General features: G+C 35.6%; 1 protein-coding gene across 1 annotated transcript; it reads right to left on the minus strand.

The window, feature by feature from the left end:
* Nucleotides 1–11453: 11453 nt before the first annotated feature.
* On the minus strand, nt 11454–14785 carry LOC149140354 (alcohol dehydrogenase-like). The gene is made up of 10 exons (XM_089449492.1): nt 14414–14785; nt 14115–14251; nt 13611–13657; nt 13139–13464; nt 12846–12928; nt 12658–12733; nt 12485–12546; nt 12211–12306; nt 11944–12105; nt 11454–11771 (listed from the first exon to the last, which is right to left on the minus strand). Exons 1-10 carry the CDS (start codon nt 14619–14621, stop codon nt 11652–11654), a joined length of 1317 nt encoding a protein of 438 aa, XP_089305618.1. The 5' UTR covers nt 14622–14785; the 3' UTR covers nt 11454–11651.
* Nucleotides 14786–15369: the final 584 nt, after the last annotated feature.

The following is a 15369-nucleotide window of genomic DNA, read 5'->3' on the forward strand; positions in this document are numbered from 1 at the left end:
AAGGTGTGCTCATACTTGCTAAATTAAATGGTATAAACGTGTATCAACTTTATGTAAATGAAAATTTCCCCAATGGAGAGCTAGAGAAGATATACATGTTGTAGCCTAAAGCATATTTGAAATCCACAAGACGACGTTTGGTTTGTAGGTTGTAGGAGGTTTCGTGTGGTTTAAAGCAAACTTCCAAAGTGTGTTGCCAAAGGATTGATGGGTACCTAAAGGGACAAGTATTTGATAGAATCCGCCTATTGATTCAAATACTTACTTCAAGTATACATGTTAGATCTTCTAAATTCCAACAATGATGCAATTATTTTTTGCAAACATTCGTCAATATTAAAAGTTGAAATCCAACATCACAACTAATGTTTATATGGTCAATTATCTAAAGACATGAGTCCAAAGATGTAGGTTGAGTTGCAAGCAATGAAAAAGTGTTATTTTTAAATGAAAATTCCATCATGATGTATATTATGGTATGTACAATACTAGACATCATTTTTTTTTAAATTTGATTGAGCCAAATTTCTTTAGGTCTAGGCTAACACCATTATTAATCAATAAAGAGAGTTTTAAGATACTTTTAGGGTACATAAAACAAATCTCCTACTAAGTTTCTAGGGTATGGAAATGCAAAACACAAAAATGCATCCAAGGGATATGCTAAGACATCCCTTACATTTTAAGGTTTTAGGTTGAGTGTCCCAAGTGGGAAACTTTTCGCACCATAAGTTTTCTTTTAGGGAGATAATGTGAAACCTTCAACATGGATTTTTTCCATCTTGAAATGCTGATGAACACGACCCCATGTAGCACTTCTTAAAACATGGACATTACTTTTGATGGAAATTGATACATTAAAGTTAGTAGAATTTTGTGATGGAGATTTGAGCAATGGATGTGGATGATCAAAGATTTAGGTCCAACTAATGTTTCAAACTGATAAGAGGAATAATATCATGAGCAACTAAGTAGCCAAACATTTAATTATTGAAGTAGAGTGTCTCAAAGATAGATGCAACTAAGGAATTGATTTGGTTTAGGAGATTAACAAATTAATTTTATAAATTGACTGGAGGAATAATATCACGAACAACCAAGAAGCCAAGCATCTAAGTAGAGTATCTCATCTCCAATGCAACCAAGGAATTAATTTGGTTTAAGCGATTTAATAAACATCATTGCAACACATCAAGGGCTATTCTCTAGTAAGAAAATAAATAAAGTTTCTTTTGAGAATGAATGGCATACAATTACATTGAGAGGTGCTCTACAACCCAATATGAAGGGGATGTTGTAAAGTCATGTAACATCATGTAATTTTATGTCTGCTCAAAATTAATAATTAAAATAATAATTATAATTATTAATTAAGAAAAGTGAAATTATCAAATTAAGAATTATAATAATTAAAATTTAAAATTTGAAATGTTAAATGTCAACTCACACATTTTCAAAGAATCACAACTACAATGAAAATCAACTTCTCACTTCTCAAAATGCAACTACACTAATAACAAAGTCAACTTTTCTCTTCAGGTACAATCTATAAGGGCTTCCAAACATCCAATGATATTAGGAAAATTATCAATGACAAGGAATTTGTGTTAAGGCTTGTCCTTTATCATTATGTTGAGGTATTTCCTGTATTTTTGTGTTTCTTTAAATCTACACGTGAGAATGCCAAATTATCATATGTGTTTCTTTAAATCTACATGTGTGAATGCCAAAATTATCATAAGCATTTACGTGTAATTTATGTATTCTAGAGAAAATTTTAGAGTTGAAACTCTCAAGGTTTCACCTACATGGGGTGATTTGGTTTAGGAGGTTAACAAATTAATTTTATAAATTGACTGAAGGAATAATATCATGAAGAACCAAGAAGCCAAGCATCTACACGTGTGAATGCCAAAAGTACCATAAGCATGTATGTGTAGACAAAATTTTAGAGTTGAAACTCTGCAGGTTTCACCTACATAGGGTGTGATTGCATTCTCCTGCTCCACAACAACCAACCTGAAACTATTATTATTAGGAAGTGAAAATTAAAAATTTCTTATAGTTAAAACATTTTATTAATCCTTTATTCAAAACCAACATACATTCATTTGATTCCTTTGAGCCCTTGGTAGTAGATCGAAAATTAAATTGAATCTATACTAATTGTAATGTCATTAAACAAAAAAAAAAAACAAAACAAAAAAAATGCTTTCCCAAATAAAGACTTGCTTTCCCAAATAATGATATTAAACCAACATAAAAAAAGACTTGCTTTTCCAATAAAGACTTGCTTTCCCAAATAATAAATGAGAAATGAGAGATACATGCAAAAATAATTTATTTTAAGATTTATAAAAAATAATAGTTTCTTTACATAATGATCAACTACTCTACTTGGATTTCAAGAAGCATTACAAATCTGATCCCTCAAATTTACCAAATGACACATAAATTTAGTAATTTTTATTCTATGCTTACCCAATATATTCTACTTATATCATCTGGGTTCATAGCTTTCAATACTAAAGTCTGTGTAAAAACCTAAAACGAGTGTTGATAACCACTTCGGTTCCAACATCCTCTAAAACATGTATAAGGCAACAAAATTTTTATTATAATTCTTTTTAAAATCCATACAACTTTGGTATGCAATTTACATTGACCTCTTGTTTATAATATATTTTTTTCGAATAAGTTTCTAAACTGAACTCAACTTCAAAGACCAAGAAAGCCTAGCCCATCAAAGCATTTGGGAAGAGGATTTTTTACTTAAGGCAGCAAATTTGAATAGTTCAAGGAGTACACATCAACATTAAAATTGAACCCAAAGAATGCTGCTGAATGTGAAACGCAATAAAATAGAGTGCAAAGACCGGACTGTTGAAATATTGAAATCCTAACATATTCAAAAGAATAGAAAGCACTTTTGAGAAAGATAATGAACTAAATTTCTTTGTAAATGAATTTTTGATGTTATATGTGGAATTGATAGACATGAGAAGAGATTATTACAAAGATTTTGACTTTGATTTCCTATAAATAAAAAACACTTTCAAATTTTCACAAAGCCAATTTTGGTTTTTCAACGATATGGGTTAATCATAATTCCAACTTTGACTTAACAACATTTTTCAAATTTCCACATCCATTCAAACTTCCACTATAATTTTTTTATAAAAAAAAATTGTTATAACCATGTTGATTATTCAAGATCAGATAATTTGAACATAGATTCTTTTACATAGATAATTGAGCTTTAACATAAATTGTTTTGAACATAGATTATTCAATTAGGATGTTTTTCCAAGCATTCAGTGTGGAATACATTTCTAGTGACCTTGGTCTTGTTTTGACAATATTAACTTTATTACATGAACTTTCAACCTGAGGTTGTTACAAACCCTTTCCTGTGTGTGAATCGTCCTATTATTATTTTCCTTGAAACTTTTGATTTATGCCTTCAAAATTCTCAATATATTTTCTATATTAGGAGATTATTCATTTCCTTGCAGTTAAACTGATTTGTAAGTAGAGTCACATGAACTATAGCCCACCATTCTACTCGTCATCTCTGATCATCTTCTTCCTGCAAGCATACTACATAAGATAAACCAAATATAAGCATGATCAAACCATACCTTAGTGAAGTTAGGGGAATTTATCACATCTGCACAAATCAGTCCAGATTAGCACAATACATATACATACATCATGATATCAACAAATCAACATCATGGATGATGACATCAGAATGTAATAATAACCTCATGCATGAAAACCATAACCATCACAATGCATGTATGACAATATACATTTATCCCATCCATTCCACATTTTTGAACCTAAAAGCTCTAATTCCACCCTGTGGTATCAAATATCACTGAAAGAGAACAAAACCCGCTTTGATACCACCCTGTAATGACCCCTTCCACATTTACCCGCTTTGATACCACCCTGTAATGACCGCTTCCACATTTACCCGCTTTTACAAGCTCTCCAGGGTAAACATGAATTGAGTACTACTATGACATGACCCGACCTCCAAGTTCTAGTGATGGTAGTGGGGCCTACAAACCAACAACTTACTGGCACCCATCACAGACTTCATACCACTAAAGATCCCAACAACCACCCTTGGTGATCAATCCTTGAGCTGAAACTCTTTTCACTAACTTAACACCCCAACCACACCTTTGAGACACTATGCATGTAGTTATGATGCTCCAACGACACCCATAAGCCTACCTGCATGTTGTTATGACAAAAGATCCCAATTTATGTGCATGCGGTCACGAGATCTATGCCATTTTTTCAGGAAAGCCTTTATACCGCTACCCAAAATTCCCTGTAAGTTTCCAGAAACATAAAACATGATAACAAGGCTATCCATTCAAAATTTGAACATGATCTTGACTAGAACATGCCTGATACAGGATAGACATTTCATCAAACATATTATAAACATGAAAGCTACAGGTTATGAATGCATATTTGATCATAAACTTCTAAAATTCATCTGATAATCACCAATAAGGCTCAATGCCCTCTCAAGTTAGCTACAACAACACTTGTTAGTCCATTCATTCATAAACCATTCTATAAACTATCAAATCATGAACAAGATCCAAAACTAGAGTATATCATAGAACCATGTTTATAACCAGCATATAACCATAATAGAAACCATGACCAAATAACCTTAAAATACACATAATAACAAATACATGTACTCATTAATTACATTAAAAGAATAAATCATATTATCATATGCAAAACCCAACCAAGTCAAGGACTTCCATATACCACCCGACCATAGATTTTGCTGAACAAAATCTTTATTTTAGCCACCCTTGTGCCATATTCCAAGCATGAATGTGGGATCTCATGGGATAAACCAAGACATAAGAAAACAAGGACTCCAGAGGTTAAACCACCTCCATCCTCAAGCTACTGTGATCTCACCTAAACCGGTGCTGAGATCACAAAACCAAACCATGCTTGAATGCCTCAGAATTTCTTCAACATACCTTAAGGAATTTTCCTGTCTTCGCCCACCTGTCAAGGTTTCCCAGAGAAAACCATCTCTACCCCCAACCTTTGGGATTTTCATGAGACCACCTCACCTCATTCTGAAACCTTTCAGCAATCCAAAGCTTAACCAAGAATGAATCCCATCACACCATGATTGTCCAAGAAATGGAAAGGAAAGGCTAAAATCACTGTCAAACTAGGAGAAACCCATGTCAATGATAACAAATGAACCAAATAAACAAATACATGCACCATGCATTCACATTCCAACAAGGAAATCACACATGCAACTTGTTACCTACAAAATATTCCTGCTTAAGTTTTTGATCCAACATTCTCCATGTTTTCCTATGATTTCCTCTACTTTCCTTTCCCTTACTTTGTTTTCCATTGTTTTCTTGTTTGCTCTCACTCTCTCTCTCTCTCTCAAATTGATCCAAGCCGACACTGGCCAAAATATGTGAATTGTTTCTCAGGTGCCTTTTTATCATTGATGCCTCATTTCTCTTCATTTTCCTTCATTTTTCTTTAATTTCCTTTGCATGCATATTTGTGTCTCTTCACCTTCATTTTCTCCTATTTTCTTTATTTCCTTAATTAAATGTCATTTATTGCCTCTTTGCCTTTGGCAATTTCCATAGTCATTATCGAACCACAAGTGATGACCACTAAAGTGTTTTCTCAATATTCAACTTGGAATATGTGTCCCATGAGCTTGGTCTTATTTTTCCTTTATTATCCTTTATTACATGAAACTTTAACCTGGGGTTGTTACAATCCACACATCCCTATGAGGCATGGAATGGGAGGAAGCCAAGAAATCTATGTGTGGAGGTGTCTGGGCACCATGTTTATCTCCATGTACAATATGGGAAGGAGAGGCATTGGGTGAGAAAGTATGAAGTGGATTTATGGTCAAATATGATGGTTATTCAAGCATTTATAGAGTCTAAGATATAGTAAACAAGAAGCTTATCAAAAGTAGGTATATTTTATTTGATCAACGTACATTATTGGTTAAAGGAGTGGGATATGTGACATGGAAAGTGCTACTAAGAAACCAATGCAAATATTGGACTTTAGGGGTGATAACATTGGTGTTAGTTCTTTTAAAACCATCAACATTGTAAGGGGAGTCAATTCCCATTTGAGACACAATGGAGGAATCTATGGATAAGGAGGATATTAAGGGCGTAGAGGAGTTAAAACTAGGGCTTATGAGCATTGAGGAAGTGGACAATATTAATAGTGAATCACTAATAATTTAAATAGATTTCAAAGGCCATCACAATGGTTCCATGATTATTCTATAATGTCAAGCATACTTATTTCATTACTATCAAAGGAGCCTCAAGGAGTCAACTACCAAAAAAATATTTCACTCGCGGTGCAAATGTCATCAATTAAGGTGTGCTCATACTTGCTAAATTACATGGTATAAATGTGTATCAACTTTATGTAAATGAAAATTTCCCCAGTGGAGAGTTAGAGAAGATATACATGTTGTAGCCTAAAGCATATTTGAAATCCACAAGATGACGTTTGGTTTGAATGTTGTAGGATGTTTCGTGTAGTTTAAAGCAATCTTCCAAAGTGTGTTGCCAAAGGATTCATGGGTACCTAAAGGGACAAGTATTTGAGAGAATCTGCCTATTGATTCAAATACTTACTTCAAGTATACATGTTAGATCTTCTAAATTCCAGCAAGGATGCAATTTTTTTTGCAAATATTTGTCAATATTAAAAGTTGAAATCCAGCATCACAGCTAAAGTTTATATGGTCAATTATCTAAAGACATGATTCCAAAGATGTAGGTTGAGTTGCAAGCAATGAAAAAGTGTTATTTGTAAATGAAAATTCCATCATGATGTATATTATGGTATGTACAAGAATAAACATCATTTTTTGTTTAAACTGATTGAGCCAATTTTATTTAGGTCTAGCCTAACACCATTATTAATCAATAAAGTGAGTTTTAAGATATTTTTAGGGTACATAAAACAAATCTCCTACCATGTTTCTAGGGTATGGAAATGCAGAACACAAAAATGCATCCAAGCGATATGCTAAGACATCCCTTACATTTTAAGATTTTAGGTTGAGTGTCCCGAGTGGGAAACTTTTCACACATAAGTTTTCTTTTAGGGAGATAATGTGAAACCTTCAACACGGATTTTTTCCATCTTGAAATGGTGAGGAACACAACCCCATGTAGAACTTCTTCAAACATGGACATTACTTTTGATGGAAATTGATACATTAAAGTTAGTAGAATTTTGTGATGGAGATTTGAGCAATGGATGTGGATGATCAAAGATTTAGGTCCAACTAATGTTTCAAACTGATTAGAGGAATAATATCATAAGAAACTAAGTAGATTAACAAATAAATTTTATAAATTGACCGGAGGAATAATATCATGAACAACCAAGAAGCCAAGCATCTAAGTAGAGTATCTCATTTGCAATGCAACCAAGGAATTAATTTGGTTTAAGTGATTTAATAGACAACATTGCAACACATCAAGAGCTATTCTCTGGTAACAAAATAAATAAAGTTTCTTTTGAGAACAAATGGCATACAATTACATTGAGAGGTGCTTTACAACCCAATATGAGGGAGATGTTGTAAAGTCATGTAACATCATGTAATGTTATGTCTGCTCAAAATTAATAATTAAAATAATAATTATAATTATTAATTAAGCAAAGTGAAATTATCAAAATAAGAATTATAATAATTAAAAATTAAAATTTGAAATGTTAAATGTCAACTCACACATTTTCAAAGAATCACAACTACAATGAAAATCAACTTCTCACTTCTCAAAATGCAACTATGGTAATAACAAAGTCAACTTTTCTCTTCAGGTACAATCTAGAAGGGCTTCCAAACATCCAATGATATTAGGAAAATTATTGATAACAAGGAATATTAGGAAAATTATCGATGACAAGGAATTTGTGTTAAGTTTTGTCGTTTATCATTGTTGAGGTATTTCCTGTATTTTTTGTGTTTCTTTAAATGTACACATGTGAATGCCAAAATTTTTTTTTTTTTTTTTCTGAGTAAAGACTAATTCTATTAAGAGATGAAAATATAGTACAATCAGGCCTGGAAACAGGCTTAGCAGAGAAGCTATGGAGCCGAAGGTGATAGGGAATCAACCTTGCTCCAAATAGACAGACCAGTGACAGGTCATAGAAACAAAGGATTACAAAGGAAGGTACTAATCCAAAGGCTACCCCGAAGGGTTGTTTCCTACAAATCGACCTTTTTTGCCTTTTTTCTTGCTCACTTTTATCCACCCAGTGGAGTGAGGCTGTGTCATGACAAGTTGTAGGTTATTTTGTCCTGAAGGCTGATCATCCTTGTCAGAGTCTGAGGGCGAAGAGAGATGGGTACGTTTCTGAGAAATCTGCTGGATTGGGGGAGCCTCCTGGTGAGCCGAGGGGGCTTCCTTCGGAATTTCCTCATTCTGTAGATCAGCTTCAATTTCCTCATCAATCTGTTCATCTGCCTCAGATTCCTCCTCCTCCGAGCTCGAGAAGCCTAAATCGTCCAGCCGACGGGGTGGTTCAAAAGGGTTCCATCTCTTGGATTTGGGCTTACGATTCAGATTCTTCTTTTTATCTTTGAGCTGTGAACATGTGCTTTGAAGGTGCCCTGTTTGATGACAATGGCGACAGCGGAAGGCTGTGTTCTCGTAATCCAGTGGTTGAGTCCAATGGAAATCTCCAAACTTGAGATTAATCTGATCCGGCAATCCTTTGCTGATATCTATTTCTGCACATAGTCTGCCATACGTGTAGAGACCATTTTCCCTTCTTGAGGTATCTGTAGCCAGGTATCGTCCCAAAGTATTTCCAATAGCGAGGAAGACAGAGAAATCCCAAAAATGTGCCGGAAGATTCGGGAGCCTGACCCAAATGGGGATCTTGGAGATGACTGCTGTAGAGGGGTCGAAGTCAGGAAACCAGGGGGTTAGAAAAAGCCCAGCTGAACCCCAGAACCAAGGGCCTCCCGTTAAGGCTTTCTGGTAGTCTTCGCTTGATTCAAAAAGCACCAAGAAAAAACCTTTTGAACATAAGAAGATTTTACACTTTTTAGTCCAAGAGGTATGGACCCATTGATAAAGATCTGCTGTGCGAGGCCATAAGCCATTAAATCTGCAAATGAGAGCGGATTCTGCAAAGTTCTGGTAACGGCTTTCAATCCTGGGATAAGAGAAGTCGATGGAGGGAATTTCCTCTGATTTGTCTACCAGAAACGGCTTTGGAGCTTCATGAAGCTGGGATGCCTTTGAAGAGAACTGAGGTTGGGCAGCATTTTTGTGTGCTGCATCTTTGTAAGAGAAAGAAGGGGCAGAGGAGGTTTGCCCAAATGAACCACCTCTTAGACGGAAAGAAACCCCAATGGACACGTCCTTTTGAATGCTATAAAAAGAAAGAGGAAGGGAATGCATAAGCTGCTTACCCTTATACAGCAATCTGAGGCAGGAGGAGGGAATCCCCAGCCGGCATTCAAGTTTTTGCAGAAGATCATGCACAAGATCTGTTGCGCAAACCCATAACATTGTCATTTTGCCGAAAAGATTAACTTGGATCTGGAATGCATGCGGTTCTTCTGTTAGATCCAGCTGGTTCACGATCGAAAGCTGCTTCAGAGTTGATCTCGTCTGAACTTGCCTCCTGCAAGCTGCTTGTCCATCAATCTGGGTTTTTTTAAGGCCCCAAGATCTTCTGGGCTCCAGATTTGATGGTTTGCCTGCAGATCTGATCATCTGACTACCATGCATAGTCTTTGCTCCCGATTCAGAGCAGATCCATGACCCTTGACATCGGATCTTGATGATTCGAAGGCCGCAGATCTGTAATAAAGGCAGATCTGTGACCCAGTGGATTCGAAGGCTGTAGATCTGGAAGACAGGAAAATTTCGAGCCTTAACGAGAGTTCCAAGGGACATCATCTTGTTGTTATATTCGTCCCATGTGACCGTCTTATTATTAATTCTGTAGTCGCTGCCGCCAGAGCCGACGACTGTGCGCTTGAAATGAAGCTCTTCGCTGCCGGCGTTCCAGTAAACAAGCTTAACGAAGGCCTTCCTTCCCTTCTGCTCTTTCTCTTTATCGTCGTAGGCGCAAATGAGATCCCTCAGCTGCGCTCCTCTGAGCAGCCTGGAGCTAACCCCTAGAACAAAGCTGATGGCGTCCATGAGGTTCGACCTCGGTATCGCTTCCCGTTTCCGTCTCCCATGTGAATGCCAAAATTATCATAAGCATTTACGTATAATTTATTAATGTATTCTCCAGAAAATTTTAGAGTTAAAACTCTCGAGGTTTCACCTACATGGGGTGATTTCGTTTAGGAGATTAACAAATTAATTTTATAAATACATTGAAAGAATAATATCATGAAGAACCAAGAAGCCAAGCCTCTACACGTGTGAATGCCAAAAGTACCATAAGCATGTTCGTACAATTTATTAATGTAATGTAGAGAAAATTTTAGAGTTGAAACTCTGGAGGTTTCACCTACATAGGGTATGATTGATTTCCCATGCTCCACAACAACCAACCTGAAACTATTATTATTAGCAAGTGAAAATTAGAAATTTCTTATAGTTAAAACATTTTATTAATGTGTTATTCAAAACTAACATACATCCATCTGATTCCTCTCTGCTCTTGGTAGTAGATGGAAAGTTAAATTGAATCTATACTAATTGTAATATCATAAAACCAACATAACAAAAGACTTGCTTTCCCAAATAATGATATTAAACCAACATAAAAAAAGACTTGTTTTCCCCAATAAAGACTTGCTTTCCCAAATAATAAATGAAAAATAAGAAATACATGCAGAAATAATTTATTTTAAGATTTATAAAAAAATAATAGTTTCTTTACATAACGATCAGCTACTCTATTTGATTTCAAGAAGCATTACAAATCTGATCCCTCAAATTTACCAAATCACACATAAATTTAGTGATTTTTATTCTATGCTTGCCCAATATATTCTACTCATACAATCAGGGTTCATAGCTTAGCTTTCAATACTATATTCTGTGTAATACCTAAAAGGAGTGTGGATAACCACTTTAGTTCCAACATCCGCTAAAATGTGTATATGGCAACAAAATGTTACTGTAATTCTTTTTAAAATCGATACAATTAAAATCCATACAACTTTGGTATGCAATTTACAGTGACCTCTTGTTTATAATATATATTTTTTTTAAATAAGTTTCTAAACTAAACTCAACTTCAAAGACCAAGAAAGCCTAGACCATCAAAGCATTTGGGAAGACGATTTTGATTATTCAAGATAAGATAATTTGAACATAAATTCTTCGTAACAATAACGCTTGTTCAAATTTCAAAACTTTTAAAATTCAAAATTTAAACAATTAAATTTCAAAACTTTTAAAATTCAAAATTTAAACAATTTTTACAATACTAAAATTCTAGCATATTTCTCCAAACCCTTTCTGTATTGAATTCAGGGAACCTCTATATATCAAGGAATTTAACTTCAAAGATGCCATCCACCACAAAATCTGCAAGAAACTAAGGAAAACTTGAGATATCACTGTTGACTTCCTCTCGAACGTTTAATTGCCAATCACGTTTATCACACATCTCAGACTCTCGCCTTTGATCATGTAATCAAATGCCTTGTTGATATCGGCGAATGAAACCTCATGTGTGATAAATTTCTCCAATTCAAGCTTCTGCAAAAAAATAAAGAAGTTAGCTTGAAAGACTAATTACATGGAGATCAAATAGTAGTGATTTTTGCCAGGAAAGGAAAGCAGCAGGCATGGCGCCTGAGAGCCATTTCTATCCTAAAATCTAAGCAAATGAATGAATCTTCATAGAATAACAAATGAAAGAAAGTCCTACCTTATCCATATACAATTCTACAAGGCCTGGCAAATCGGTACGGGGCTTATAGTTTCCAAAGAAAGTTCCTTTCAATGTCCTTTCGTTCAGAAAATTCACGGGGCTGGTTGCAAAGACTGCGTCTGAATGAGGGACACCCACTAAAACGGCTACACCCCAACCCTGGACAACAAACACATACCCATTTGATCAGTATATGCATAGTAGCTAAAACTGAGCGTATATTTACAATTTCAGAGGAAAGGGAAGGGAAGGCAGAGTAAATACATCATGGCAGGATTCGAAGGCTTGAATCATGGCCTTGACATTCCCTGTGCACTCGATGCTGTAGTCCACCCCTCCATCAGTTTTCTCGGCAATAACCTGATAAGCTCCCAGAATTTAGTTTTAATTTAGAACATTTCTCCGAATACAACACAAAACTGAATTGAGCTTTAACATAAATTCTTTTACAGATCTATCGAGCACCAACAAAGAGCAATAAGTTTGAAAGAGACAAAGGAAAAGAGAAGTTGAAATCATTGTAGGCAGCTCAACCAACCTCTTGAATAGGCTTCTTGTAGTCCAGTGGGTTTATAAATTCCGTTACACCAAAGAGCTTTGCTGAAAGAGGACAGATAACAAAAACGATTCAGACAACGAAATAGAAAGGAAATTCTTGAGTCAACATACATACAGTGATTAACAAAAGATGGAAATGGGGCATTTTACAACCTTTTTCAAATCTGTCACTGTTTAAATCGATTCCAATTATTCGAGAAGCTCCTGCAATTCTTGCCCCTTCAGCAGCCTACGTGCGTAGTTAAGCCCAGGTCAGATGTCTAACAGAAAATTAAACAGTAAACCCATCATATTGATTCCATAAAAAGAAAAATTCAGAAATGAAGCTGAATTTTACTTACGGCAAGCCCAACACCCCCAAGGCCAAATATTGCTACTGACGAACCCTTCTTGGGTTTGGCTACATTCAAAGTTGCGCCCATCCCTGAATCCACAATAAAATGAATTTTGAATTGGAATTCCAATCAAGGAAACGATCATGGTGATTTTATTAACAGTCCAGCAAGCAGAACTCTAAGAATTCAATCATCCACTTTATAAATCAATATACAATGTAAACTAATTCAATAATATCATTGTGATCTTTCACAATCATCAGCAATTTAAGTTTCGAAAACCCCAGAAAATAATTTACCTGTTGAGACCCCACAACTCAGAATACAGACTTTGTCCAGAGGAGCCTCTGGATTAATTTTGGCAAGGGAACCGACATGCGTAACCGTATACTCGCTGAAAGTCGATGTACCAACGAAGTGGTAAATGGGTTTCCCATTGATTGAAAACCTCGACTTCCCATCACTTATCATAACCCCTCTGTCGGTATTAATTCTTAGAAGATCGCACATGTTGCTCTCCTCTGACTTGCAATGTCTGCATTCTCCACATTCTCCAGTAAATACGGGAAGCACAGTGTCACCCTCCTTGAGGTCAGTCACCCCTTCTCCAACACTCTCAACAACTCTGTGTCAACCAACTTACGATTAGTGAGCGATAAATCACAAGAAAATTACTGTCCCTTCTGCCCTTTTCGAAATTCTATGTGCCTGCTAGTATGCCTAATTAACTTTTTTGAATTATCGATTTATAGACAAGAACAGAGTGTATACCCAGCTGCTTCATGTCCCAAGATGCGGGGAAAGAGAGGAGTTTGGCCCTGCAACGGAAGCATTAACAGTCAAGAATTTTTTATAATAAATATTTAAAGTAATTTAATGGTATAAAGAGATGTCAGTGTGTTATACAGTATCCAACTTTAATTTTTCTGTATGTTTAATAAGTTTAGTTTTTTTTGAAGATTTTTCGGCGAAAATCACATAGAGAAACTTTTGTCAACGCGTTTCGAACCAGTCAGTGTGGTTCATCGTCAGGACAAGTGGAATGAGCAGATCTCGCTTTGCACACTAAGGGCATTCTGCCCTATCTATTTAATGTGCAAAGCGAGATCTGCTCATTCCACTTGTCCTGACGATGAACCACACTGGCTGGTTCGAAAGGCGTCGACAAAAGTTTCTCTATGTGATTTTCGCCAAAAGATCTTCAAAAATTTGATATGAATCACAGAAACCTCCATTCAATAAGTTTAATTCTAATGATAATTATAGATAAAATACCTTTGCTTCCCAGAAATAAAGATCTGTATGACACAAGGCAGTATAATGAATTTTGATTCTGACTTCCATTGCCTGTGGGGGAGCCACCTCCACTTCTTCAATCTTCAGAGGCTCTCCTGCTGCCCATGCAACAGCAGCTGCAACAAAAATACGAATATCAAAATATATCAGATTTCAAGAAGCACACATACAGTTTGCATAAATCCAGCTTAACCCTGAAAATCAATTTGCCCAGAAATGATATACATGAAAGAAGTAGAATGTGGCCATGACGTCTTGCACTGAACTGAAGTAGTTACCTTTGCATTTGATAACCTGGCCTGCAGTAGAGCTCGCCATTTTCCTTTCTGCGCAGATGGTATTTTCTTTTGCAATCGTAGTATGATGGTGAACAAACAAACTTTCGCATTGGTGTTGCAGGCACATAGGCTTCCTGAATTTATATTCCGACTTCCCTTTGAAACACCGACCATCGATTGCGGTGAAGACTTTGGTATTAGTGGGCATCCAGCTGTGATATTCATTTATTTAATTGACCATGGGGCTTCCATCTCATTCTGCACATGAATTTGATTTGTTGAGACCATGGATTATGTAGAAAACCACCCTATTTACCTTAATACTGGCGGCCGACCAAGGTTAGATGCAACATGTTTGGAATTCGAGTCTTCGTTTTGCCAACAAAGCGTCATAACTAATTTACAGTGTGTCCAAGAGCGCGGGAGCTGCGAAGTTAAAATTAGAACTCTCCTTTTTAACATTTGATGGTTTTGGCTGAACCGCTGTTGTTAGTTGACCATTATGGGGTCCTACTATTATGGGGCCCAACTACTTTCCTTTTTAACATGCGATGGTTTGGCGGAACCGCTGGTGTTAGTTGACCATTATGGGGTCCTACTCGGGTTCAAAACCGTTGTTTGTGGGCAGATACCGTGGGTTCAGACCGTCTCACCTCCTCCGCGTAAGATGCGTGATTTATCAAATTTTCTATTAAAAGATAATTTAATAAGGGCGACCTTTATCTTCAACACTGTTTATAAGATTGAAGCCCGATGCTATGCATTCGTTATCATTCGGTTCTAAATTCTAACAATATCGTACAATTGCTTTACCAATTTAATAAAATAAAATAAAATAAAATAAAATAAATTGATTTTTCTTTTAATTGAATTTTTAAGGTTAATATAGGATTAATTTATGATTTGAATAGATACAATTTAGAAATATTTAAATAGTCAAAATTATAGAAGTATCT

The sequence above is a fragment of the Pinus tabuliformis genome, chromosome X (assembly GCF_031772625.1).
Source record: "Pinus tabuliformis cultivar Carrire ecotype Pingquan chromosome X, CPIR1, whole genome shotgun sequence".
Lineage (NCBI taxonomy): Eukaryota > Viridiplantae > Streptophyta > Pinopsida > Pinales > Pinaceae > Pinus > Pinus tabuliformis.

Coding starts and splice junctions, on each gene's coding strand:
- LOC149140354 (XM_089449492.1), bottom strand. CDS start 14,621: ATGCCCACTAATACCAAAGTCTTCACCGCAATCGATGGTCGGTGTTTC. Junction 12,929..13,138: donor GAGTTGTGGGGTCTCAACAG/GTAAATTATTTT, acceptor TTGTGGATTCAG/GGATGGGCGCAACTTTGAAT. Junction 12,547..12,657: donor CAGTGACAGATTTGAAAAAG/GTTGTAAAATGC, acceptor GTCCTCTTTCAG/CAAAGCTCTTTGGTGTAACG.